The 23,887-nt window shown below is 52.5% G+C and overlaps 1 protein-coding gene across 6 annotated transcripts in view; it reads left to right on the forward strand.

Annotated features, from left to right (window-relative positions):
- CSNK1E (casein kinase 1 epsilon) overlaps nt 1–16,067 on the forward strand; it is a 34,160-nt gene extending 18,093 nt beyond the window's left edge. For 2 of the 6 annotated variants that reach the window (XM_007975753.3, XM_007975752.3), the window contains exons 7-12: nt 796–944; nt 4,263–4,323; nt 5,172–5,364; nt 5,457–5,596; nt 6,372–6,436; nt 8,093–9,324. In XM_007975753.3, coding sequence (XP_007973944.2) covers nt 796–944; nt 4,263–4,323; nt 5,172–5,364; nt 5,457–5,596; nt 6,372–6,388 — 560 coding nt within the window. In that variant the 3' untranslated portion in view covers nt 6,389–6,436; nt 8,093–9,324. Of the gene's footprint in view, nt 1–795; nt 945–1,523; nt 1,634–1,730; nt 3,504–4,262; nt 4,324–5,171; nt 5,365–5,456; nt 5,597–6,371; nt 6,437–8,092; nt 9,325–14,611 lie in introns of those variants that run through there. The other 4 variants (XM_007975754.3, XM_007975755.3, XM_007975756.3 and 1 more) reach the window with 4 other exon arrangements.
- The last annotated feature ends 7,820 nt before the right edge of the window (nt 16,068–23,887 follow it).

The following is a 23,887-nucleotide window of genomic DNA, read 5'->3' on the forward strand; positions in this document are numbered from 1 at the left end:
TTGAGGCAGGCAGATCACGAGGTCAGGAGTTCGAGACCAGCCTGACCAACATGGTGAAATCCCGTCTCTACTAAAAATACAAAAATTAGCCCCACCTGTAATCCCAGCTACTCAGGAGGCTGAGGAAGGAGAAATGCCTGAACCCAGGAGGTGGAGGTTGCTGTGAGCCGAGATTGCGCCATTGCACTCCAGCCTGGATGATAGCGAGATGTCTCAAAAACAGCAACAACAAAGCCCATACTGGGCTGCCCCACAGCCCTTGGCACCTGAGCAGTAACCCCTGGCTCTTTGCCACCCCTTGGCACAGCCAGAAGGCCCAGTTTCCCTGGCCTGGCTGTTACACCTGTTGCTCCCCAGCCCACATTCCTGCCTCATCTCCCAAAGGCCCTGTGCCCAGTTTTTTGAGGAGGAAATGGAAGTTTTTCTCCTCTTGTTTAGGTTGTGTTGGAAGGTCCGTCAGGCTCTTGAATCCTTTGAGTTTATGGCAGCAATTGATCTGCGGGCCCCCGGGTGCTTGGTGAGGGCAGCGGAAGAGCTGTGGGCATGGCTCCTGGAACTGGCTACCTGGCAGAGGCTCCTGGCCACAGTTCACAGGTCTCCCTTGCTCTGAAAGTGGCAGAGGCTCTGCTCACAGGCAGGCCAGGGAAGGCCGTGGTTCTGTTGCCTCCTTTTCTTGCCTCTCTTAGATTGGAAGTATCTGTGGGGCAGTGGGTGGCTAGGACAGTGCTGGCTGCAGGGGATCTGGGAGCGTGGGCCTCATGGTTGCCTTCTCTGTCCCCTGGAACGCCTCCTCAGCCGAATTCTCAACATACCTCAACTTCTGCCGCTCCCTGCGGTTTGACGACAAGCCCGACTACTCTTACCTACGTCAGCTCTTCCGCAACCTCTTCCACCGGCAGGGCTTCTCCTATGACTACGTCTTCGACTGGAACATGCTGAAATTCGTGAGTCACCTGGAGGCCAAGGCGGGCTTAGGGGACTGGATGGGGAAGGCCCTGACTCAGAGGGCCAGAGTGAGCCAGTGGTGGGTGGGGCTCCCGACAGACGGGAGGTATGAGCTGGACAGTGTGGTTGACCTCACTGGGGTCCTGGAGCCCTCCTGCCTCATCCGTGCTGACAGCTTGTGCCGCCGTGGGCAGCAGGGCCAAGGCAGGGCGCTGCCTCCTGCTGGAACAAGAAGGACCTGGCTTCACCTGGGGTCCCTCTTGGGTGCCCGCGGCAGGGCGTGGGTGGTGCTGGCGGTGTCCCCCGCTGCCCTGATCGCTGCCTACACCGTCCTGCTCCTATTCTGCACATCCCAGGCGGCTACCTGCACTGTGGCCCCTCTGGCCAGCCTGGACCCAGTCATGGTGCTTGCTTTCTTCTTGGTCATGGGACCCTGGGTCTGGCTAGGCAGTTGTTCTGTTTCTCTCTTTTAAGAGTCCCAGGTGTGGGGTTGAGTGGGGAGCAGCATTGGTCGGCTGTGCCCAGGGCTCTGGAATCTGTGAAATTATATGTCTTGTTTCACATCTCTTCTGGAAAAGGGGGCTTCCTCTAGCCAGGCTCAGCCCCATGACAGCCCTGTGACAGCGAAGGGACCGTTCTGTCCCCGCCCCTGTCCCTGTGCCGGGCCCACGTACTCACCCACGTACTGGTAAGGATCCTCTGAGGCCTGGCTTTTCCAAAATATGCCACTTGACCAGCGAGCGCAAGAGGCTGAGCCTCAGCTGTGCTCTTTTTGTCCCTTCCAGGTGCCCGGCGCCCCTGGGCACCCAGAGCCCCCCAGATAGGCCCATGGAGGAGGTGGAGGAGGTGGAGGAGCTGCCCCAAAACTACTGGCCTGTGGTCTGGACTCCAGGGCCCCATTTCTGATGTCGCCAGGTGTGCCTGAGCCCATCGGGGCCAGGCCTGAGGAAGTGTTTCTTGGGAGGATGGGATGACCCCCTGTTCCCAAGAGATAGCAGCACAGTGGAGGGCATGGTGGAAAAGGCCCTGCCATGGGATCCTAGGGAAGTAGCCAGCCACCTGAGGGCCAGGACAGCCTGAAGGAGGGATGGTGGCCACTGCCCACAAGGGGCCTGGTGGGAGCGGGTCCCAGGACAGACTCACGGCCAGACCCCGTCAGCGGCCTCTGTTGAACTTGAACTCATTAAACACCTCCTCTTGCTTCATCCTGGTGTGCCTCTTTCATGGCAGGGTCCTCAGCCGCCCTGCTAGATGATTAGGACCGAGGCTCTGTTCTGGAAGGCAAGGTCAGCACGTTGGTCGGCTTTTCTTCTCTCTGGGTTTCTTGTTCAGTAAGGAGTAAGACAGAGGTCAGGCAGAGAGGGAGAGGCCTTGGTTGCCCTTTTCCGCAGGGCTGGAAATGGGATATGGGCAGGGGGCGTCTTCTCTGATTTCACCCTAGACCTTCTGGCTCCAAATGGGGCCCATGGCCTTGAGCACCTGGGACCAGCTCTTTCCACCACAGGGCATTGGGCACTGGGCACTTTCTCATCGAGATAGTCACTCCCACGTCTGGTTCATGATGGGCTTGGCCCTCCAGCTCAGCACAGCTCCAAGAATGGATTTTGTATTCTCTAGACTGACACTGTCCAGGATAGTGGCCACTGGCACATGCAACACATTTTTAATGAATTAAAGTTAATCAAGACTGGAAATGTCAGCCAGGCATGATGGCTCATGCCTGTAATCCCAGCACTTTGGGAGGCCAAAGAGGGCGGATCACAAGGTCAGGAGTTTAAGACCAGCCTGGCCAACGTGGTGAAACCCATTTCTACTAAAAACAAAAAATTAGCTGGGCATGGTGGTGTGTTCCTGTAATCCCAGCTACTGGAGAGGCTGAGGCAGGAGAATCGCTTGAACCCAGGAGGCAGAGGTTGGAGTGAGCCGAGATCACGCCCCTGCACTCCAGTGGCCACCACATCCAGCAAGGCAGACGGGACCATTTCCTTCATCCAGAACGTTCTGTGGACGTCAGTGCTCTAGGTGCCTCTGTTATGGAGTCTCGCAAGACTGTCTAGCCAGCAAGATCTCTTCTCCAAGCAGGCCAGGAGCACCTGTCCATCCACTGCTGCTGCTCTGACCGCCTTCCTGGAGTCCCTCTTGAGTCAGGCCCTGAAGTTAGAAGCTGGGCAGAGGTGCCCACAGCCTTATCCTTTGCCAATCACTGACTCATTGCCACGGCCACCGTATTGAGCTGAACCACTTCCAGCAGTCCTCTGGCAGGAGCACCTGGAAAACATGCAATGGGAACTTTCACCCTGAGGCCGGCGCTTCCCATGCCAACCCGACAGTAGACAGGACACCCTGTGGTGTTCTGCACCGGGCTGCTGGGATCTGTGGATCCCTGGAGCCTGGAAGCCACTCGCAGCACATACAGCCACTGTTCTGAGGTCCAGTCAGCTGACCGGGAAGGAATTCAACACAGCCAAGGACAGAGGTCCATATGATGACAGGTGGATGCTCGTGTGACTTTGCTGATCTTTTGCATTTTTTGTGGGCAATAAAGGCCAAGAGAGCTCCCTGCTGTGTGTTTCTTGCGTCCTGTGGGATGGATGGGACCATGGAGAGTCGCCCACTTCCTGCCTCCGGGCTGGCAATGGCCTGAGCCTTTTGGGCTCACAAAGGGCAGGGGTTCCAGCACTCCTCTTGGCTGCTGGCTGCAGGGCTCCACACCGTGGAGTGAGTCACTCAGCCTCTGCTTCCCAACCATGGAAATGAGATTGACCTGCCTTGCAGGGTTGATGTGGCCCTGCCCGCAGAAGGTTCAGCACGGAGATGCCACAGCTCGTGTTCCTCCCCAGGCTTTGCTGGGGCTCTGGCTGAGTCACTGTTTCCCAGCCTGCAACTGAATGGGAGCCCAGGGTGAGAACCAGAGGTCAGGAGTGAGAGCCTTGGTGGTCCCAGGCCTGCCTGAGAGGCTTCTGGGTGGGAGGATGGGAAGATGCGTCTTCTAGAGTGTTCTAAGGCAAGGCTCTGAACAGTGACCTCTTGGGGTGCAGAGAGCAGAGTGGGACTAGGTGGCAAAGGCCTGGGTTCAGACCCTAGCTCTGCCGTGAGCTGTGCGACCCCAGGCAGGTCACAAGGCCTCTCTGGGCCTTGGTGCCTCCCTAAGATTCATGGATCATTCTGGTCTTAGCCGCTACTTCCTGGAGTTGCTTAAAGACAGGGCCCACCGCCACCTCTTGGCGAGTCTCCTGGGAGAGACATGGGTTGCAGGAACCACACCCTGTGGCCCATGAGCAGGCCCCCCACTCAGCCCGCAGCTCTCTCCTCCACAGATGCGGCCCCCTTCCTGCCAGCCCCCTGCCCTTCCCTGTGGACGGCCCCGGGATGAACTAGGTAACGCAGTCGGGCGCTGCCCCCACACACGCTCTTCTCTGGCCCCTTCTCACTTCCTCCTGCACAGGGGCAGCAGTGGCTGTAGAGCCGGCACCTGGGGGCTTAGGGCACCCCTTCTGCTCCAGCCGTGCCTGCTGGGCCTCTTCTTCCTCCATGGGGCACATGGCCCCATTTTCTTCTCCAGCTCCCCTTGAGCGCCCATCCCAAGGCAGGCGGTGTCTGTGTGGGTTCCCTGGGCCTCCTGGCTGTGGCCTCCACGGCACCTGCCAGAAGCCATTGCCAGGTCCCAGCAGGGGCAGGACAGCTCCCTGGTGAAAGAGCCCCTGGCTGCATACCAGGAGACCTGGTCTGAGTCCTGGCCCACTTCCACTAGTTTTGTGACTCTGGGCCTGTCCTTTTCCCACTCTGGACACCCCTAGCTAGTCTGCTAGAGGCTTCTAAACAGGTTCCCTGCCCGATTTGGCAACCTTGAGTAGTTAAGGGCTCTTGGTACACCGAGGGGGGCCAGGGCAGGCCCAGTCCCAGGCCAGGAGGGCCAAGAGGTGCTCTTGATCATCCTGGGGGCATTAGTTGTCCTGGCTCTGGCTCCATCCCGGGAGAGCAGGGCAGACTGACCTCCCTCTGCCCCCAGACTCCTGCTTTCTCCTTCCTTCGGTGGTTGTGTGGCTTCGTGTCTCTGTGCTGTGTGATTGGGGGTCATGGCTTCCCACGCTTGTAGGGGAGGCTGGAGCAGAGGGTTTCTGAGATCCCTACCCGGCCTCCCTCCCCTGCTGTGCCCTGCAGGGCTGCTGGGCCCAGAATACCCTGGCCTCTGGGGCCGACTGGTGTCTTTTCTTGTATCCCTGCAGGGTGCAGCCCGGAACCCCGAGGATGTGGACCGGGAGCGGCGAGAACACGAGCGCGAGGAGAGGATGGGGCAGCTACGGGGGTCCGCGACCCGAGCCCTGCCCCCTGGCCCACCCACGGGGGCCACTGCCAACCGGCTCCGCAGTGCCGCCGAGCCTGTGGCTTCCACGCCAGCCTCCCGCATCCAGCCAGCTGGTGAGCAGGGACTCAGGCAGTGGGCTGGGCTCAGGGTGGGTGGGGGGCTCTGTGCCCACTCTGAGGGTGGCTTTCCACGCCTCTTTCTCCAGGCAATACTTCTCCCAGAGCGATCTCACGGGTCGACCGGGAGAGGAAGGTGAGTATGAGGCTGCACAGGGGCGCGCCCGCCAACGTCTCCTCCTCAGACCTCACTGGGCGGCAAGAGGTGTCCCGGATCCCAGCCTCACAGGTGAGCTGCCCCCCTGCCAGTCCCTCTGGGCCTCACAACTGAGCTAGAGACCCCCCACTGTGAGGTCAGGCCTCGGCTCTGTTCTTCCCTCCCCGTCGACGCTGCTTGCCTCAGAGTGAACCCCTTCTGTTGAGCCGGGACTTGGCCTCATTTAATCCTCTGAGGTCTAATGAGCCCTCTTGAGCAAAGTCATTTACCAAGGCTCAGGGCAGTAACATTCCCTGACAAGTGTCACGGCTGGGCTCCAACTTTCACTGCCAGCGGCCCAGCCGGGGTGGGCAGCAGGGGCTCAGAGATGAGGTGTTCCTACTCCCTGACATCAGGGAGCGCCCAGGAACCCCCGTGAGCATTGGCAAGAGCATGGGGTATAGGGGCGGTGAGGTCCCATCCACTTTGGGGCCATGTTTGGATGGGGACACTTGGGAAGGGGGAATCTGTAGTTGCCCAGGGAAGGTGTCCTGGCAGAGGTGGATGGGAGCCCTGCCCTCGTCCTCCTGCCTGTGGGCGAGGAGGGAGTCCTGCGAGAGAACCCTCCTTGGCCATTTACTTAGGTAGCAGGTTTGCCTCCTGGGGCAATGTTCTTACCTACAGGCAGGGACATCTTAGAGTCACTGGAATCACACAGGCTTTCCCTTGGCTTGAGGGGCTGCATAGAGGTGGGGGTGGGGGTAGAACTCCTCAGCGGGGAGAGACTTGCCAAATCTCCATCGCCAGCAGCTGAGGGACTTGACTTGAAGCTTGTCCCTCCCTCTCTCTCCCTTTCCTCCCTCAAAAGACAAGTGTGCCATTTGACCATCTCGGGAAGTGAGGAGAGCCCCCATTGGACCAGTGTTTGCTTAGGTGAGTCCATGACTGCTGCAGATGCAACCAGCCCAGCCGGCCTAGAAGCTCCCAGGCCCCAGAAAGAGACTAATGTGTTGTAAGGGGTGGGTGGCAGTGGCAGTGGCAGATGGTACCAGGTGCCCCAGAACTCTAAGGGGCGTCAAGGAGTTTAAAACCTTGGAGCCTGCCTGGCTCAGGGCCAACGGTTTCTCTGCTCAGGCCTGACCCCACATGAATTAATTTCTGCTGAAAAAACTTTTTCTGCCCTCGGCCAGCCCTCTGTCTCCTTCTGCCTTAACATATTCTGGAGGCCGGGCACGGTGGCTCATACCTGTAATCCCAGCACTTTGGAAGGCCAAGGCGGGCGGATCACAAGGTCAGGAGATCGAGACCATCCTGGCCAACACCCCGTCTCTACTAAAAAACAAAAAACAAAAAACAAAAAAACAAAAAATTAGCCAGGTGTGGTGGTGGGCGTGTGTAGTCCCAGCTACTCAGGAGGCTGAGGCAGGAGAATGGCATGAACCCGGGAGGTGGAGCTTGCAGCGAGCTGAGATTGCACCACTACACTCTAGCCTGGGCGACAGAGCGAGACTCTGTCTCAACAAAAAAAAAAAAGAAAAAGAAGAAAAAAACGTTCTGGAAGGTTGGTTCCCAGCAGAGATGGGGCCACGGGCTCACACTCTGACCTCTCCCACGGCATTAGCCCTGTCTCAGCCTCTGGGCTGTTACGCAAGTTAATTCCTGCACAAGACTCACAACAGGACTGTGGAGGAAGCAAGGGAGCCCTTTTTCGGCCTCTGTAGTAGGACTGGGAGAGGCCCTCTGGCCAGCGTGAGCCTCCTGGTTCTTCCCTGACTGCACGAGGCCTTGAAGCGGGGCATGGAAACGCTCCACTCTGGGACCTGGCTTGGGAAAGGGGAGGTGGCAGGGGTTCTTTGGACTTGTCGAGGGTGTAATCTTAGCTGTCTGGGGAACGTGTATCCATTTGTAGGCAGTAGCAGTAGCCCGACACGTCAGGGGACTCGACTTCACACTGGGACAATCTGTGTGTCGTCTGTGTTGTAGGAGTTCATCCACACAGAGAGGAGGCATGAACAGGACAGGCCTTCCTCAGATCTCAGGCCCAGGAACCAGGCTGTCCATGGCTGGCTGGACAGATATTTGGGGGTGGGTGGGGTGGGGAGATGCTCACCAGGAGGGCAGAGGAGGGAGATAATCCGTTTCTGTCACATGAAGGTGGATCTCCTAGCGTGCTGGGCCTTGAGCCAGGCTCTGGGGTTCAGAGGGAGATAGACCAAAGGACGAGAAGACAGGAGTTCGGGGGGCCGGGTGCAGTGGCTCGCACCTGTAATCCCAGCATTTTGGGAGGCCCAGATGGGCAGGTCACTTGAGGTCAGGAGTTCGAGACCAGCCTGGCCAACATGGTGAAAACCCATCCCTACTAAAAGCACAAAAATTAGCCAGGTGTGGTGGTGGGCGCCTGTAATCCCAGCTACTTGGGAGGCTGAGACAGGAGAATCGCTTGAACCCGGGAGGTGGAGATTGCAGTGAGTCGAGATTGTGCCACTGCCCTCCAGCCTGGGGGACAGAGCAAGACTCCATCTCAAAAAAAAAAAAGAGTAGCCAGAGACAGCTGTGCACCTCACCTGTCTTCTCCCTTTTCCCTTCTAGTGTCTTCACTGTATTTTCTTTTAAAAAAACAAAAAAAGATGGCAAAAATAAACCACTCAAAAGAACAACAAAAAAAACCCAGCACAAAACCGACGATGGAGTTTGTTTCTTTGATTTATTTGCCAATGGCAAGAAGATGAAATGCCCTCAGCACTGAGGATTCTTGCCCCTTTGTGGTGCCCGCTACCCCCAACCTTCAGGCTGCCAGATGCTCCCCTGACAACACCAGGCTACAGGAGCCAGACGCCACGGCCCTGCCCGGCCTCCTGTTCCTGCCCCCACCCGTCACCTGCCCGGAGAGGAACGGGTCGGGTCCGGGTCGGAGAAGTGACAGGTCCCAGAGCCAAAGCCGGCCCTCGAGCATCACCAGGCAGTGGTGTGGTCAGTCGAAGGCAGTTCCCACCGAGTTTCCCGAGCCTCACAATCCAGGAGATACGCACAGCCCCACCCACTCTGAGATGACAGTGGCCGACTTCCTGTGCTGGGCTTTTCCAGTGTCCCCCTGGCCTCCAGGCTCCCCCTCTGCCTCTCCATGGAGTGGATGGGGAGGTTGTGGGGGTCGGTGTCCCTTGTGTGCGTGTGTGGATGTATTGACCTGTGTTTCCCAGGACAGCAGGTGCCACGGCCTGCCCCGCCTGCCAGCCCAAATTCCCGTTCTCCTGTGTCTACTAACAAGGACATGGGGGTGGGCGGTGACCTCCGCATCCCTCAGAGTTCAGAGGGTCCTCACTGCCACCGATCCCCCTCAACCCGTCATCAGCCGGTGGCAGCTCCATCTTCCGTTCCTGGTTTTAGGGCAGAATCCATGGAGACTACTTCCAGAAGGCATCTGGCTCTGAGTTATAAATTACTTCCCTGGTCCTGACAGTCACCTGGGGTCCCCCCTCTCCCTGGGTTCCACCTTTCTGAGGAGGAGCCTGGGGTCAGGGCTGGGTTTTGGATTAACTCATCCTTCCTAGTTAACACCTCTTTTTGTTTTTATTTTATTTTATTTTTGTTTGTTTTCTCCGTGTGTGTGTTTTCCTAATTTATTTACCTCTGTTTCCCCTTTTTCCTTTTTTTTTTTAATTAAAGAGCAAAGCTTTTTATTACTTTGTAATTTAAAAAACTGAAAAAAAATACTGAAGAACTTTGGGGGGAATTTTGTACTTTTTTCCTGTGTAAATATTGGACTTTTTTGAGCTTTATTGTGGTTGTTAATTTGAAGTAATAAAGTAGAAAAGATAAAGTGATGGAGGCAGCCCTTTGTCCACCTCTGTGCCCTTGGGACTCTCCCCGCAGAACCAGAAGTGGGTCTTGCTGGGATCAGCACAGTCAGTGAGGAACAAGCCCTCGCCCTGGAGGCAGGTGTGACTGGGGCCACGTTCACAACACTTGGGCTATGGTTGGGATGTCCAGGGGGCTTTGAAAACATGAGTGCACACAGACGCCACGCGGGGGTCTTGTAAAGAGGGTGGGGTGGGGCTGAGAGCTTCTCCCTGCACACTCCAGCTGTGCTGATGGCCTGGGACCCCTCTTTGATAAGCAAGGCCCTAAAAACTCTTCACACATGATTTTATCCACACAAGAATTCTGAGTGAGGTCCTGTGAATAGCTCTACCTTCGGACAAGAAACTGGTCCCGCTGTAAAATATCTTGCCCACAGTCACAGCTCTGGTGGCAGAGGCAAGACTTGAGCCCAGGCCATCTCGCTGTGTGGTTTGTGGAGGTGCTGTGACCCTCTCCACCGCTGGCCCTGGGGCTCCATGAGGGAGGGTGCTGGAGCAAGCTCCGATAGTGACCCTGGGTAAGGTCCTTCAGCCAAGCCTTGATAAAAGGGCAGCGCTCAGCCTCGCCTGCCTTGGTCTCACCAGCTTGGAAAAGAATCTGTCGGTCTGCATTTACCCAACACAGTTTACTTCCTTTCGTTAGGCCAAGAGCCATTATTGCCACCGTCTCAATCCAGAGGCAAGAGCGAAGCTAATAGGCTAATAGGTCTACCAGGGAAGCGGGTGGAAGGTCCTGGAAAGTTCCCCTTGGGTGTTTTGAAATCCTGGACGTAGCTCAAGGCCCCTTCCAGTGCTGGCCGTCAAGACCCAGTGACCCACAGGCTCATGGCCTGGTGGAGGGTTTCCTGCTGTGTGAGGCCCATGTAAAGGTGGGGTCCCCTTTACAAGCATCAGGTTTCAGGTGTGTTACCCAAAGCCAGGAAACGCCAGTAGGCCCTGGAATGGCAGGTGGTAAGCAGAGCCCGGGCCTTGGGGCTGGGTGGCAGCCAGGAGTCAGTGGTCAGTTGGTCAGCCTGTGAAGTGCCATTTTGTTCACCCACACCTGGTTGAATGAGGTGCTGGGGGAATGCAGCAGAGGCCGCTCCAACCTGCCCCTGGCCTCCCTGGAGCTTAGGACCTTCTGGGATGGACAACCTGACATCAGACAGCGAGTGGAAGTTACCAACTACAGGCCCTGAGAGAAAATAATAAGGAACTGGTCTTTATATGTCTTTTACAGTGAAAAGTATAGTTCCTTTTTTTCTCTTTTGGAGACAGGATCTTGCTTTGTCACCCAGGCTGGACTGTGGTGGTGCAATCATGGCTCACTGCAGCTTCAACTTCCCAGACTCAAGGGATCCTCCTGCCTCAGCCTCTCTAGTAGCTGGGACCACAGGTGTGCGCCACCATGCCTGGCTAATTTTTGTATATTTTTGTAGAGATGAGGTCTCACTATGTCGCCCAGGCTGGTCTTGAACTCCTGGGCTCAAGCAATCCTCCCACCTCAGTCTCTGAAAGTGCTGGGTTTACAGGCATAAGCCATTGTGCCTAGCCTATTTCATCAATCGTAATAATAAGCTAATGCTTCTCCCCCTCCTCTTTTTTGGTTTACTTTTTGGATATGAAGGTGTTTACATACATGAAAGTCAAGCTGTCTAAAAGGCTATAATTGGGCCGGGTGCAGTGGCTCAAGCCTGTAATCCCAGCACTTTGGGAGGCTGAGATGGGCGGATCACGAGGTCAGGAGATCGAGACCATCATGGCTAACACGGTGAAACTCCGTCTCTACTAAAAAATACAAAAAACTAGCCGGGCGAGGTGGCGGGCGCCTGTAGTCCCAGCTACTCGGGAGGCTGAGGCAGGAGAATGGTGTAAACCCGGGAGGCGGAGCTTGCAATGAGCTGAGATCCGGCCTCTGCACTCCAGCCTGGGCGGCAGAGCGAGACTCCATCTCAAAAAAAAAAAAAAAAAAAAAAAGCTATAATCTGAGAATCCCTCCCGCCCTGCTGCTCTGCCCCATTTCTACCCATCATGCTTCTTCCTGCACTTCTTACTCAGAGGGCTAATGTTTGGGAGTGGGCAGTGGCTGACAGCCTCTAAGGAAGTGACATTAATGTATCAACCATACAGTTTATTAAGTACGCCAAATAATCACAAGGAAATTTTGCCCCTACCAGAGGGGCAAACAGGCATCTGCTGAGTTCTTTTCATTCGTGCCACAAAAAACATTTGCTAACTGGGCTTGTGTGGGCACCAGGGTGCCAGGTACTAGGCTGGAGGTGGTGCAGGCGTGGAGGATTGGGAGCACAGGATTGACATCCTGGGGACTTTGGGCAGATCTCAGTTTCCTCCTCTGTAATGTTGGGGTGATGATGCCTGTTTCTGAGGGTTGCCAGAATTCAGCGAGACCTCAGATGAACACAAGGGCTGAGTTCATTGAGGGCTCACCTGTGCCAGGCCATTTCCAACCCTTTGCTCCCAACAAGTCTGTGAGGTTAGTGTATTATGTTCCTTATTTTATTTTATTTTATTTTATTTTATTTTATTTATTTTTTGAGATGGAGTTTCGCTCTTGTTGCCCAGGCTGGAGTGCAATGGCACAATCTCAGCTCACTGCAACCTCCGCCTCCCGGGTTCAAGTGATTCTCCTGTCTCAGCCTCCTGAGTAGCTGGAATTACAGGCATGTGCCACCATGCCTGGCTAATTTTGTATTTTTAGTAGAGACAGGGTTTCTCCATGTTGGTTAGGCTGGTCTCGAACCCCTGACCTCAGGTGATCCACTCGCATCAGCCTCCCAAAGTGCTGGGATTATAGGTGTGAGCCACCGCACCCGGCCATGTGATCCCTATCTTATAGATGAGGACCCTGAGGCACAGAAAAGATGTCTGGCTCTGCAGCCCACGCTGCTAACATTGACTCCATAGTCCCAGGTACCTTGTAAGCGCTCTGTTACGATAACTCCTTGTTTCAAACATGAAGTGTGAATCTTAGCTTCCAGGGACTCATGGGCTAGTCAGGGGAAGGACTCAGAGTAGCAAGTGGTTCACCCCAATCTAGAATCCAGTGTGAGAGGCCTAGTGTGAACTAAGGGCAAAGGAGGGCGGGAATGTGTCTGATACCATCAAGGAAGGTGTTTCAAAGGTACTCAGCCTGAGCCTTGAGATATGAGTGGGATTTTGCTGGGGAAAGTCATTCCCAGCAGAGGCAACAGCATGTGCAAAGGCCAAAAGAGGTAGGAACTAGCATGAGATACTCAGGGAGGTTCAAACAGGGAGGGGGAGGGAGACAAGTCACAGTGGCTGAGGCTGGAGAAGTCTAATCCTGCAGACTTGCATCCAGAAAACTCTCCCACTCCCTAGCTGCAAGCTCTGGGCCTTCTTGAGCCCTGATTTCCAAATCTGTAAAATGGGGAGAATTGTCTACACAGAAGCCATTATGCCCGCTTAGCCTGACCCCTTCTGGGCCCACTCGCCTGACTTCCATCGGGCAGCACCTGGACCTTGAGGAGCCTCTGCTGGGGGAGGGGCACGATGGAAGTTAACTTGGGGAATGTGAATCTGGCGACAGTGGGCAGGGAGATTGGAGAACAGAGAAAGGCAGGAAGAAGGCTTAGGAAGCTGAGGTCACAACCCAGGCATGAGGTGTCTGGGAGGCCAGGATGACTGAACTGCTTCAGAATAAGATCTGTTCTTTTTTTTTTTTTTTAGACAGAGTCTCGCTCTGTCGCCTAGGCTGGAGTGCAGTGGCCGGATCTCAGCTCACTGCAAGCTCCGCCTCCCGGGTTCACGCCATTCTCCTGCCTCAGCCTCCTGAGTAGCTGGGACTACAGGCTCCCGCCACCGTGCCCTGCTAATTTTGTTTTTTTGTTTGTTTGTTTGTTTGTTTGTATTTTTAGTAGAGACTGGGTTTTACTGTGGTCTCGATCTCCTGACCTCGTGATCTGTCCGCCTTGGCCTCCCAAAGTGCTGGGATTACAGGCCTGAGCCACCACAGCCGGCGTTGAGTGTACGTTTTTCTATTGTGTAGTCCTGCCTGGATGAAGATGTAGGTGCTTGTCAATATTCCAGCACATCCCCTCATGCCCCTTCCCTTCCACACTCCACTCCCCCATACACACACAGGTATCCACTCCTCTAAGTTCTATCACAGGTTATGGGGGGAGTGAGAAGGGAAGCTTGTAGCTCAAGAGATAGGAAGAGAAAGACCTGAACTGGGACGCTGTCATGGGCTTGGCTGGTGGGAGGAGGTTACTGTGAGGTCAAAGAGGTCTGCAAGTGTTTTGGAGGCCACAGAACCCTTGAGCAGGGGGTGTCCACGACTAGACAGCAAAAGATTCTGAAAAGGAAGGAGGGGAGGGACCAGGGAAACTTTGACCTGGGACAAAAGAAGGGGCTGGGTTTCCTCTGCGCTTGGTCTCGTCACCTCCCCTCTGTTTCTTATCCCCTTCAAAAGGGCGTGGTGGCTTCCGCCTGTAATCCCAGCACTTTGGGAGGCCAAGGCGGGCGGATCACAAGGTCAGGAGATTGAGACCATGGTGAAACCCTGTCTCTACTAAAAATACAGAAATTAGCTGGGCATGGTGGTGTGTGCCTGTAATCCCAGCTACTCAGGAGGCTGAGGCAGGAGAATCGCTTGAACCAGGGAGTTGGAGATTGCAGTGAACTGAGATCACTGCACTCCAGCCTGGCAACAGAGCAATATTTCGTCTCAAAAATAAAAAGAAGAAAATACAAGCTCCTGAAGTCACTGGCCTGCCCCCTTCTAGGGGGTAGCATCCCTTTCCATTCACTGCCTTCCCGCTTCCTACCTTTGGTGCCCTCACCCCAGGGTTTCCTAAGGGAGAATGGATCAGGCAGACCCCTGAAGCAGCTCCAACGGAAGCCCCTTTAGTGCAGTATTATTTTTATTTATTTGAGACAGGGTCTTGCTCTGCTGCCCAGGCTGGAGTGCAATGACAGGATCATGGCTCACTATAACCTCCACCTCCCAGGCTCCAATGATCTAGCTAGGGCCACAGGCAAGCACCACCATGCCTGGATAATCTTTTTTTTTTTTTTTTTTTTTTTTTTGGTAGAGACAGGGTTCTCTCTATGTTGCCCAGGCTGGTCTCAAACTCCTGGGCTCAACCCATCCTCCAGCCTCAGCCTCCTAAAGTGTCTGGATTACAGGTGTGAGCCACTGTACTTGGTCAGCAGTGCAAAGTGTTATAGCAAAGTTAAATATTCTCTCTCCCCTCCTCTCCTCCCTCCTCTCATCTCTGCTTTATTTCAGAAGCAGCTGTGGAAACAGTTATGGCTGAGAATGCTCAGTCCCATGGCCTCTTTCCCAGAGCCTACAGCACAAGCGCCCACAGGAACACAACCGGTCATTGGAGAAGTCCACACATTCCAAGCTCTGACCTCACTCTGCCCAATTACCAGACATCCATAATTTGTTCTCAAAGCAGCCTTCTCCAGGGTCTGCCTGTTTCAGGCCTGCATGTGGGCCAGGGAGGGAGAAACGTCAAGGTGCAGGATAAAGGTTGCCATGAAGCCACCTTTTTCTCCTTCTCCTCCCTCTGGCCTCCTCCTCTTTCACCCTAGCCTTGGGCACCAACAGCAGCTCTCTATCCTTTCAAGTGGCCCATGTGAAGCGGTGTCCCGTAGCCTACTGAGGTTCAGGGAAGGTGCACATCTAGGGCTTGACTTCACCAAGGTTGCCCGTGCAGGAAAGGCTGATGGGATGAGCAGAGGGCTCAGCCCTGAAGCTGTGGGAGAAGCACTGCCCCTTTAAGAAGGCCAACCTCACACCTGTAATCCCAGCACTTTGGGAGGCCGAGGTGGGCAGATTACCTGAGGTCAGGAGTTAGACACCAGCCTGGCCAACATGGTGAAACCCTGTCTCTACTAAAAATACAAAAATTAGGTGGACGTGGTGGCACACACCTGTAGTTCCAGCTACTTGGAAGGCTGAGACAGGAGAATTGCTTGAACCCAGGAGGCGGAGGTTGCAGTGAGCTGAGATTGTGCCACTGCACTCCAGCCTGGGTGACAGAGCAAGGTTGCATCTCAAAAAAAAAAAAAAAGCCCACCTGGGGCAAAGGATGCCTACAGATAGTAACCTGGGCTCCTCCAGGGCCCTTGAAGAATGTCTGCTCAAGTAATTATGCCTCCCAAGGCCTTTCATCCCAGTATCTTGAAAGCACGTAGTGTAATTAACTTTGAAGTCACCCTATGCAGGTTTACCAAGGGCAGGCCTGAGACCTGATGAGTCACTGCAGCTCTGCCACTCAGGCAGAGCCTGTTGCAGCTTCCCTGAGAAAATCCAGGACCTTGCTGGGGGCAGTGGCTTACGCCTGTAATCCCAGCACTTTGGGAGACTGAGGTGGGCAGAGCATGAGGTCATGAGTTTGAGACCAGCCTGGTCAACACAGTGAAATCCCGTCTCTACTAAAAATATAAAAATCAGCTGGGCATCGTGGTGCGTGCCTGTAGTCCCAGCTACTTGGGAGGCTGAGGCAAGAGAATCACTTGAACCTGGGAGGCAGAAGTTGCAGTGAGCTGGAATTGTGTCATTGCACTCCAGCCTGGGCCAGCCTCCCCAGCTCCCTGTATGCCCCTGACCCCAAAGGTGGACCTCCCTTTCCTGATGGCATGTCCTGGACAGGTGACTACATCCTGGGATTTTGTAAAGAATCTGAAACATCTTTCTGGTGATTCCAGGAAAACTGATAGGAAATCCTTCTCTTTGGCCTGTTTTTGTTTGCTTGTTTGTTGGCTACATAAGTTTGAAGTGGGACTCATCTCACCAATGATGGAGTCACAGGTCATGTGTGCAACTGAGAGAGATAGAGAAAGGAAGCTTCCTCTCTCTTGTGTCTCCTACTCAGGCTCCTTACACAGCAATCTGTGAATCACCACCAGCTGCATCCCTGATTCACTCACACACACACATCCCAGGTAGCGCACCCACTAGGAATGGCCTTGTTCTGCTTGCTGATGGCCATTGATATCCTGAATGTCACCACCCCAACAAGAAGGGCTGCATGAAGTTGGAAGCATTTTCTGTTGCTGGCTGATTTCCACCAAGGGGGTGCTGGCATGGGTTCCCGGGTTCATTTAACAAATAGGCTGCGTAGGTGTGACCTTGGTCAAGTAACATTGCCTCTCTGTGCCTCAGTTTCCTCATCTGCCAGGTGGCACTCACAAGATCTTGGTTTACATTGCCTGCCACATAATGAATGCTCAATGAACAGCAGCAGTGATGAAGATGTTGAAGGACACTCATCATCTTCCTTCGTTTCAGGAAGAACACTCATCCCCTGCGTGTCAGGTTCTGGGAACAAAAGGATGATTAAGATCCAGTCCCTTTTGCCCTCTGTTTGTGTGAGCACCCGTTCTCCTGACTTCCAGGAATTTCTTGTATGTTGAAAATCACACACAAGGCTGGGCCCGGTGGCTCACACCTGTAATCCCAGCACTTTGGGAGGCCAAGGTGGGTGGATCAGAAGGTCAGGAGTTCAAGACCAGCCTGACCAATACAGTGAAACCCCGTCTCTACTAAAAATACAAAAATTAGCCAGGTGTGGTGGCAGGCGCCTATAGTCCCAGCTACTCGGGAAGTTGAGGCAGGAGAATACCTTGAACCCAGGAGGCAGAGGTTGCGGTGAGCTGAGATCATGCTACTGCACTCCAGCCTGGGTGACAGAGCAAGACTCCATCTCAAAAAAATAAAAATGAAAACAAACAAATAAATACATAAATAAAATCACATACAAATATTTGCATTAATGGCTGGGAGCGGTGGCTCATGCCTGTAATCCCAGCACTTTGGGAGGCTGGGGCAGGTAGATCACTTGAAGTCAGGAGTTCGATACTAGCTTGGCCAACATGGTGAAACCCGTCTTTACTAAAAAAAAAAAAATTAGCTGGCTGAGTGTGGTGGCTCACGCCTGTAATCCCAGCACTTTGGGAAGTCAAGTCAGGCAGATCGCAAGGTCAAGAGTTCGAGACCAGCCTGACCAACACATAGAAACCCTGTCTCTACTAAAAATACAAAAATTAGCTGGGCGTGGTGGCACGTGTCTGTAATCCCAGCTACTCAGGAGGCTGAGGCAGGAGAATTGCTTAAATCCAGGAGGCAGAGGTTGAAGTGAGCTGAGATCCCACCACTGCACTCCAGCCTGGGCGACAGAGTGAGACTTCATCTCAAAACAAACAAACAAACAAAAACTTAGCCAGGCATGGTGGCACGCGCCTGTAGTCCCAGCTACTTGGGAAGCTGAGGTGGGAGAATTGCTTGAGCCCAGGAGGTGGAGGTTGCAGTGAGCTGAGATCGCACCACTGCACTCCAGCCTGGGCCACAGAGTGAGACTCTGTCCCCACCCCCCGCCCCCCAAAAAAAGATGGAGTCTCACTCTGTGGTCCAGGCTGGAGTGCAGTGGTGCGATCTCGGTTCACTGCAACCTCCGCCTCCCGGGTTCAAGAAATTCTCCCGCCTCAGCCTCCGGGGTAGTTGGGATTACAGGTGCCCGCCACTACGCCTGGCTAATTTTTGTATTTTTAGTAGAGACGGGTTTTACCATGTTGGTCAGGATGGTCTGGATTTCTTGACCTCGTGATCTGCCTGCCTCAGCCTCCCAAAGTGCTGCGATTACAGGTTGTGAGCCACTGTGCCCCACCAAGACTTTGTCTTAAAAAAAAAAAAAAAAAAAAAAAACGCATTAATGAGGCATCCAGTATGCATTATTCTGCATGACGTATTTTTTTCCCACTTGATGACAGGGAGAATGAAAGTTTTATCAGGGACCTGAAGAAAGGGTAGGAATTAACTAGGAAAAAGAAAGGGATGGAGACAACAGTGAGAAACAGTGTGTTTTAGGTGATGGGAACAGCAGCATCAAGGCTGTGATACTAGACACCACGTGGCTGTTGGAAATACAATCATTGGTGACAGTGTGAGGGGCAGATTTGCTTAAAAACTGACACATTGGCCAGGCACAGTGGCTCATGCCTCTCATCTTAGCATTTTGAGAGGTCAAAGCAGGAGGATCACTTGAGGCCAGGAGTTTGAAAACAGCCTAGTCAACATAGCGAGACCCTGTCTCAAAATAAATAAATAAATAAATAATAAGGAAAGAAAAGAAAAAAATTAGTTGGGCCTGGTGGTATGTACCTGTAGTCTCAGCTACTTAGGAGGCCAAGGCAGGAGGATGGTGTGCGCCCAAGAGTTCAAGGTTTCAGTGAGCCATCATCATGCCACTGAACTCCAGCCTGGGCGACAGAAAGAGAGAGACCCTGTTTCAAAAAAAAACAAAAAATCAACAACAACAACAGAACTGGCTTTTTGGGCCTGTTTCCATTTTCACTTCTAAACAGCAATTTCATATTTTTGGCTGGGCGCAGCGGCTCAAACCTGTAATCCCAGCACTTTGAGAGGCCGAGGCGGGCAGATCACGAGGTCAGGAGTTTGAGACCAGCCTGGCCAACATGGTGAAATCCCATTTATATTAAAAATACAAAAATTAGCCGGGAGTGGTGGTGGGCGCCTGTAATCCCAGCTACTCAGGAGGCGGAGGCAGGAGAATCGCTTGAAACCGAAAGGCGGAGGTTGCAGTGAGCCAAGATCGTACCACTGCACTGCAGCCTGGGCAAAAAGAGCGAAACTCTGTCTCCAAAAAAAAAAAAAAAAAAAAAAAAAGGGGAAAGAAAGAAAGAAATTGGGGCTTATTGAGGCTTACAAGATTTGCACAGAATCTCACAGCCTGTCAGTGGTGGAGCTGGGATTTGACCAGGCTGTTGACGATTGCACAGGCTAAAGGCCTCCAAAGAGCCACCCTATGCTGATTGCTGATGGCTCTGTCCTAGGTCCCTCCATCTCTGCTCTGAGTGAGGTCACATCTCAGCCCTGTCCCTGATCTTCCTTCTGGATGACCCTTGGAGAGCCACTTAAAATCCCAGAGAGGCAGAACATCTGAGTTTTTTTTTTTTTTTCCCCCAGCACTCTTTCCCAGTTTTTCTGGTCATGGAACCCCATTTTTCTTTAGGTACTCACGCCTCCTTTTCACTACATTTGGTTCTGAAGGGGCTGACTCCACCCACTGGCTCCAGGGTGGGGCTGTGATCCAGGCCTGGCCAATTGATGCCCTGAATTTCCTGGCTACAATGATTGGCTCAGAGATGGGACTCAAGCTGGGCCAATCAGAGGTGACTGTGGGATATATCTTGGAATTCTTGGGAAAGAGGTGCTCTCTCTCCCACTGGGGAATGGGGCCAACACACACACAAACACACACACACACAGCAAGAGATGGAGAGAAATAGCATCCCAGTGACACTGTGTGAGGTCTCAAATCCAGCTCTGCTTTGAATTTCTTAATTAAGTGAACCCATAAATTCCCCTTTTTTAGTTCGTTATTTTATTTTTGAGACAGTGTTTTGCTCTTGTTGCCCAGGCTGCATTGCAATGGCGTGATCTCGGCTCACTGCAACCTCTGCCTCCCGGGTTCAAGCGATTCTCCTGCCTCAGCCTCCTAAATAGCTGGGATTATAGGCATGCACCACTACATCTGGATAATTTTGTATTTTTAGTAGAGATGGGGTTTCACTGTGTTGGCCAGGCTGGTCTCGAACTCCTGACCTCAGGTGATCTGCTCACCTTGTCCTCCCAAAGTGCTGGGATTACAGGTGTGAGCCTTAAACAACATTTTTTTTTTCTTTCTGAAAACATAATATGCTTTTTGAAACACTTTTTGGAAAATACAGAGAAGCAAAAATGAAAATAAAATTAAAAGAAGAAGATAGCCCAATGTTCATAATCTTGCCACTTAGAACAATCCACTATTGTCATTTTGTTATATTTCCTTCCAATCTTTTCTATTATTATTTTTTAAGACCAGTCAAGTGAAACAGTGGGAGTGGAGAAGGAACAAAGCCAATCTTTCATTCTTTTCTCTTTTTTTTTTGAGATGGAGTTTCGCTCTTATTGCCCAGGCCGGAGTGAAGTGGCGTGATCTCAGCTCACTGCAACCTCTGCCTCCCAGGTTCAAGTGATTCTCCTGCCTCAGCCTCCCAAGTAGCTGGGATTACAGGCATGCGCCACCATGCCCAGCTAATTTTGTATTTTTAGTAGAGACGGGGGTTTCACCATGTTGGTCAGGCTGGTCTCGAATTCCTGACCTCAAGTGATCCGCCCGCCTCGGCCTTCCAAAGTGTTGGGATTACAGGCGTGAGTCACCCAGCCCAGCCAAAGCCAATCTTTCTTCTAAGCATTTTTTTTTTTTTTTTTACAGCATTCAGAAAGGCTACCATATAAGTTTGTAACTGCCTTTTTCACTCAATAAGGAAATGATTAGTAATGTGTCCAGAGACTACATTAATATCTATACAATATGCCATTAGTGGCATGGATCTACACAATTTACTTAACCATTCTTCAATGACTTTCAGGTTATTTCCAATTATTTGTTAGGGAGAAACTAAAACAGGATTTGGAGGATAGAGAGGGAGGTGGGATCAAGAAGGAACCATACCAGGCACGGTGGCTCACGCCTGTAATCTCAGCATTTTGGGAGGCCAAGGCAGGCAGATCATGAGTTCAAGAGATAGAGACCTTCCTGGCCAACATGGTGAAACCCCATCCCTACTAAAAATACAAAAATTAGCTGGGCCTGGTGGTGCGCGCCTGTAGTCCCAGCTACTCAGGAAGCTGGGGCAGGCAAATTGCTTGAATCTGGGAGATGGAGGTTGCAGTGAGCCGAGATTGTGCCACTGCACTCCATCCTGGGGACAGAGCGAGACTACGTCTCAAAAAAAAAAAAAAAAAAAAAGGTGATATCTGATTTGGTCCTTAAGGAGTAGCTGTTCGCTGAGTTGCGTTGAAAAGGGTAGAACTGGGCATTGAGAAAAGTATTCTTTCTTCATTAGCCTGTGGGCAGGGGGAAAGGTGATTCTGAGGGGCTGGGAAACCATTATAATTGTCCAGAAGTTAAGGCAGACTGAACCAGGGCAGTGAAGGGGAAAGGGGACAAATTTAAGTGGAATCTTTGAGCCTGATTAGAAAGAATAGTCCAGGCATGCTGATCACATCTGCAATCCCAACAATTTGGAAAGCAGAGGCAGAAGGATTGCTTGAGGCCAGGAGTTCAAGACCCTGTCATCATAAAAACATTAAAAATAAAAAATTAGGCCAGGTGTGGTGGCTCACGCCTGTAATCCTAGCACTTTGGGAGGCTGAGGCGGGCAGATTGCCTGAGCTCAGGAGTTTGAGAGTACCCTGGGCAACATGGTGAAACTCCGACTCTGCTAAAAAAAGAAAAAAAAAATACAAAAAATAAACACAAAAAACAAAAAATTAGCTGGTCGTAGTGGCGCGTGCCTGTAATCCCAGCTACTCAGGGGGCCTGAGGCAGGAGAATTGCTTGAACCTGGGAGGTTGCAGTGAGTCGAGATTGCACCACTGCACTCCAGCCTGGGCAACAGAGCAAGACTCTGTCAATAAATAAATAGAAAATTAGCCGAGTGTGATGGTATGCTCATGTAGTCCTAGCTACTTGGGAGGCCAAGGTGGAGGATCACTTAAGCCCAGGAGTTTGAGGCTGCAGTGAACTATGATCAAAGCACTGCACCCCAGCCTGGGTGAGAGAGCAAAACCCTGTCTCTTAAAAGAAAGGATGGGTAGTTGCCTGGAGGAGGGGTGGGAAGGAAGATAGCAAGGGAGGTGTTTATCTTCATTTTGGAAAGCCTGAATAAAGGTCTTGGTTGGGCTTTTTTCCTCCCACAGGGAGCACCCACTAGGGCCCCCAGTACCACCTGCTGGCCTGCCATATCACTCAGACCAGGTGACTTTCTGTCTTTGAGCCCCTTCCTGGCAACCAAACCTAAAAATACCCACCACCTGCCTCTGCCCCCCACACCCGCCAGCCTGGGGCCTCTGTAAGTGGAGACCCAAGAGTGCCCCTAAGCAGAAAAAAAGACCCTGAAGTGAAAGCCCTGGAGGGGAAGTGTAAGGCAGATTGCCTCTGATCTCTAAGTGTTCTGTACTAGCATTGCAGATATGGTGGGTAATTGGGCAAGGACTTCCTCCGGAAGGGGTTAGTGTGTAGGGAAGAAGAGCTGGGAAGTCATAAACAAGGTATTACAATGCAATTGATAAGCCTTGCTCTTGTTAGGACAGCCCCAGGCATGTCCTACCTGGAGCTGGGGAGGAATTGTTCTATAGGATTTTGCTATTACGGGATCTCTGGTCATGTTATACCTACTTTTTTGGGGCATGTTCTCTATGCCAGATCCTGTACTAAGTATTGGGATTACATCAGAAAACAAAATGGATACTTGGGAGGCACAGGCGAGAGAATCGCTTGAACCCAGGAGGTTGAGGCTGCAGTGAGCCGAAACTGAGCCACTGCATTCCAGCCTGGGTGACAGAGTGAGACTCCGTCTCAAACAACAACAATAAAAAGCCAAAAAGGATGAAAATCTTTGTCCTCAGAATTTATTGTGAGCGGTGGCTCACACCCATAATCTCAGCACTTTGAGTGGTCGAGACGGGTGATCGCTTTGAGCCCGGGAGTTCAAGACCAGCCCTGGCAACATAGCGAAAACCCATCTCTACAAAAAAATACAAAAATTAGCCGGGTATGGTGGCACATGCCTATTATCCCAGCTAATCAGGAGGTTGAGGTGGGAGGATCACTTGAGCCTGAGTGGCGGAGGTTACAGTAACCTGAGATTGTGCCACTGCACTCCAGCCTGGGTGACAGAGTGAGACTGTCTCAAAAGCAAAAACAAAAACAAAAAAACCAAAAACCAAAAATCGTATGTTCTACTAGAAGAAGACACACAGGGAAATAGGCAAACTATATAATAAGATAGAAATGAAGTGACAGGGAAAGTAGGGCATGGTAACGGGAAATACAGAGTGCATGCGAGGGGTCTGGTAGTTTTACTAGGGTGCTCAGGGCAGGCCTCACTGAGTGGAGGACATTTGAGCAAGCCCTTGAAGAAGATATGGAGGAATCATTGTGGTATCTGGGGAAACAGCGATCACAGCAGAGGGAACAGCTCGTGCAGGGGGCTCGGGGCCGGGTGAGCTCGGCTTGTTCTAGGAACAGCAAGGGGTCAGTGTGGAAGGAAAGGGTAAGAGATGAATGAGGTCAGGAATACCCAGGAGAGTAGAATGTCAGATTAAGCATTTGTAAGGACTTGTAAGGCTTTTACTTAAAGTGAAATAGAGAGCCAATGGACGGTTTTGAGCAAAAAAGTGCCATGTTTTGACTTAGATTTTATTTCATTTTTTGAGACAGATTCTCATTTTGTCACCCAGGTTGGAGTGCAGTGGCATGATCTTGGCTCACCACAACCCAACCTCCACCTCCCAGGTTCAAGCAGGTGTCATGCCTCAACCTCCCGAGTAGCTGGGACTACAGGCATGCACCACTACACCCAGCTAATTTTTGTATTTTTAGCAGAGATGAGGTTTCACCACGTTGGCCAGGCTGGTCTCTAACTCCCGGACTTAAATGATTCATCCGACCTCACAAAGTGCTGGGATTACAGGCGTGAGCCACCG

The sequence above is a fragment of the Chlorocebus sabaeus genome, chromosome 19, assembly GCF_047675955.1.
Source record: "Chlorocebus sabaeus isolate Y175 chromosome 19, mChlSab1.0.hap1, whole genome shotgun sequence".
Classification (NCBI taxonomy): Eukaryota; Metazoa; Chordata; class Mammalia; order Primates; family Cercopithecidae; genus Chlorocebus; species Chlorocebus sabaeus.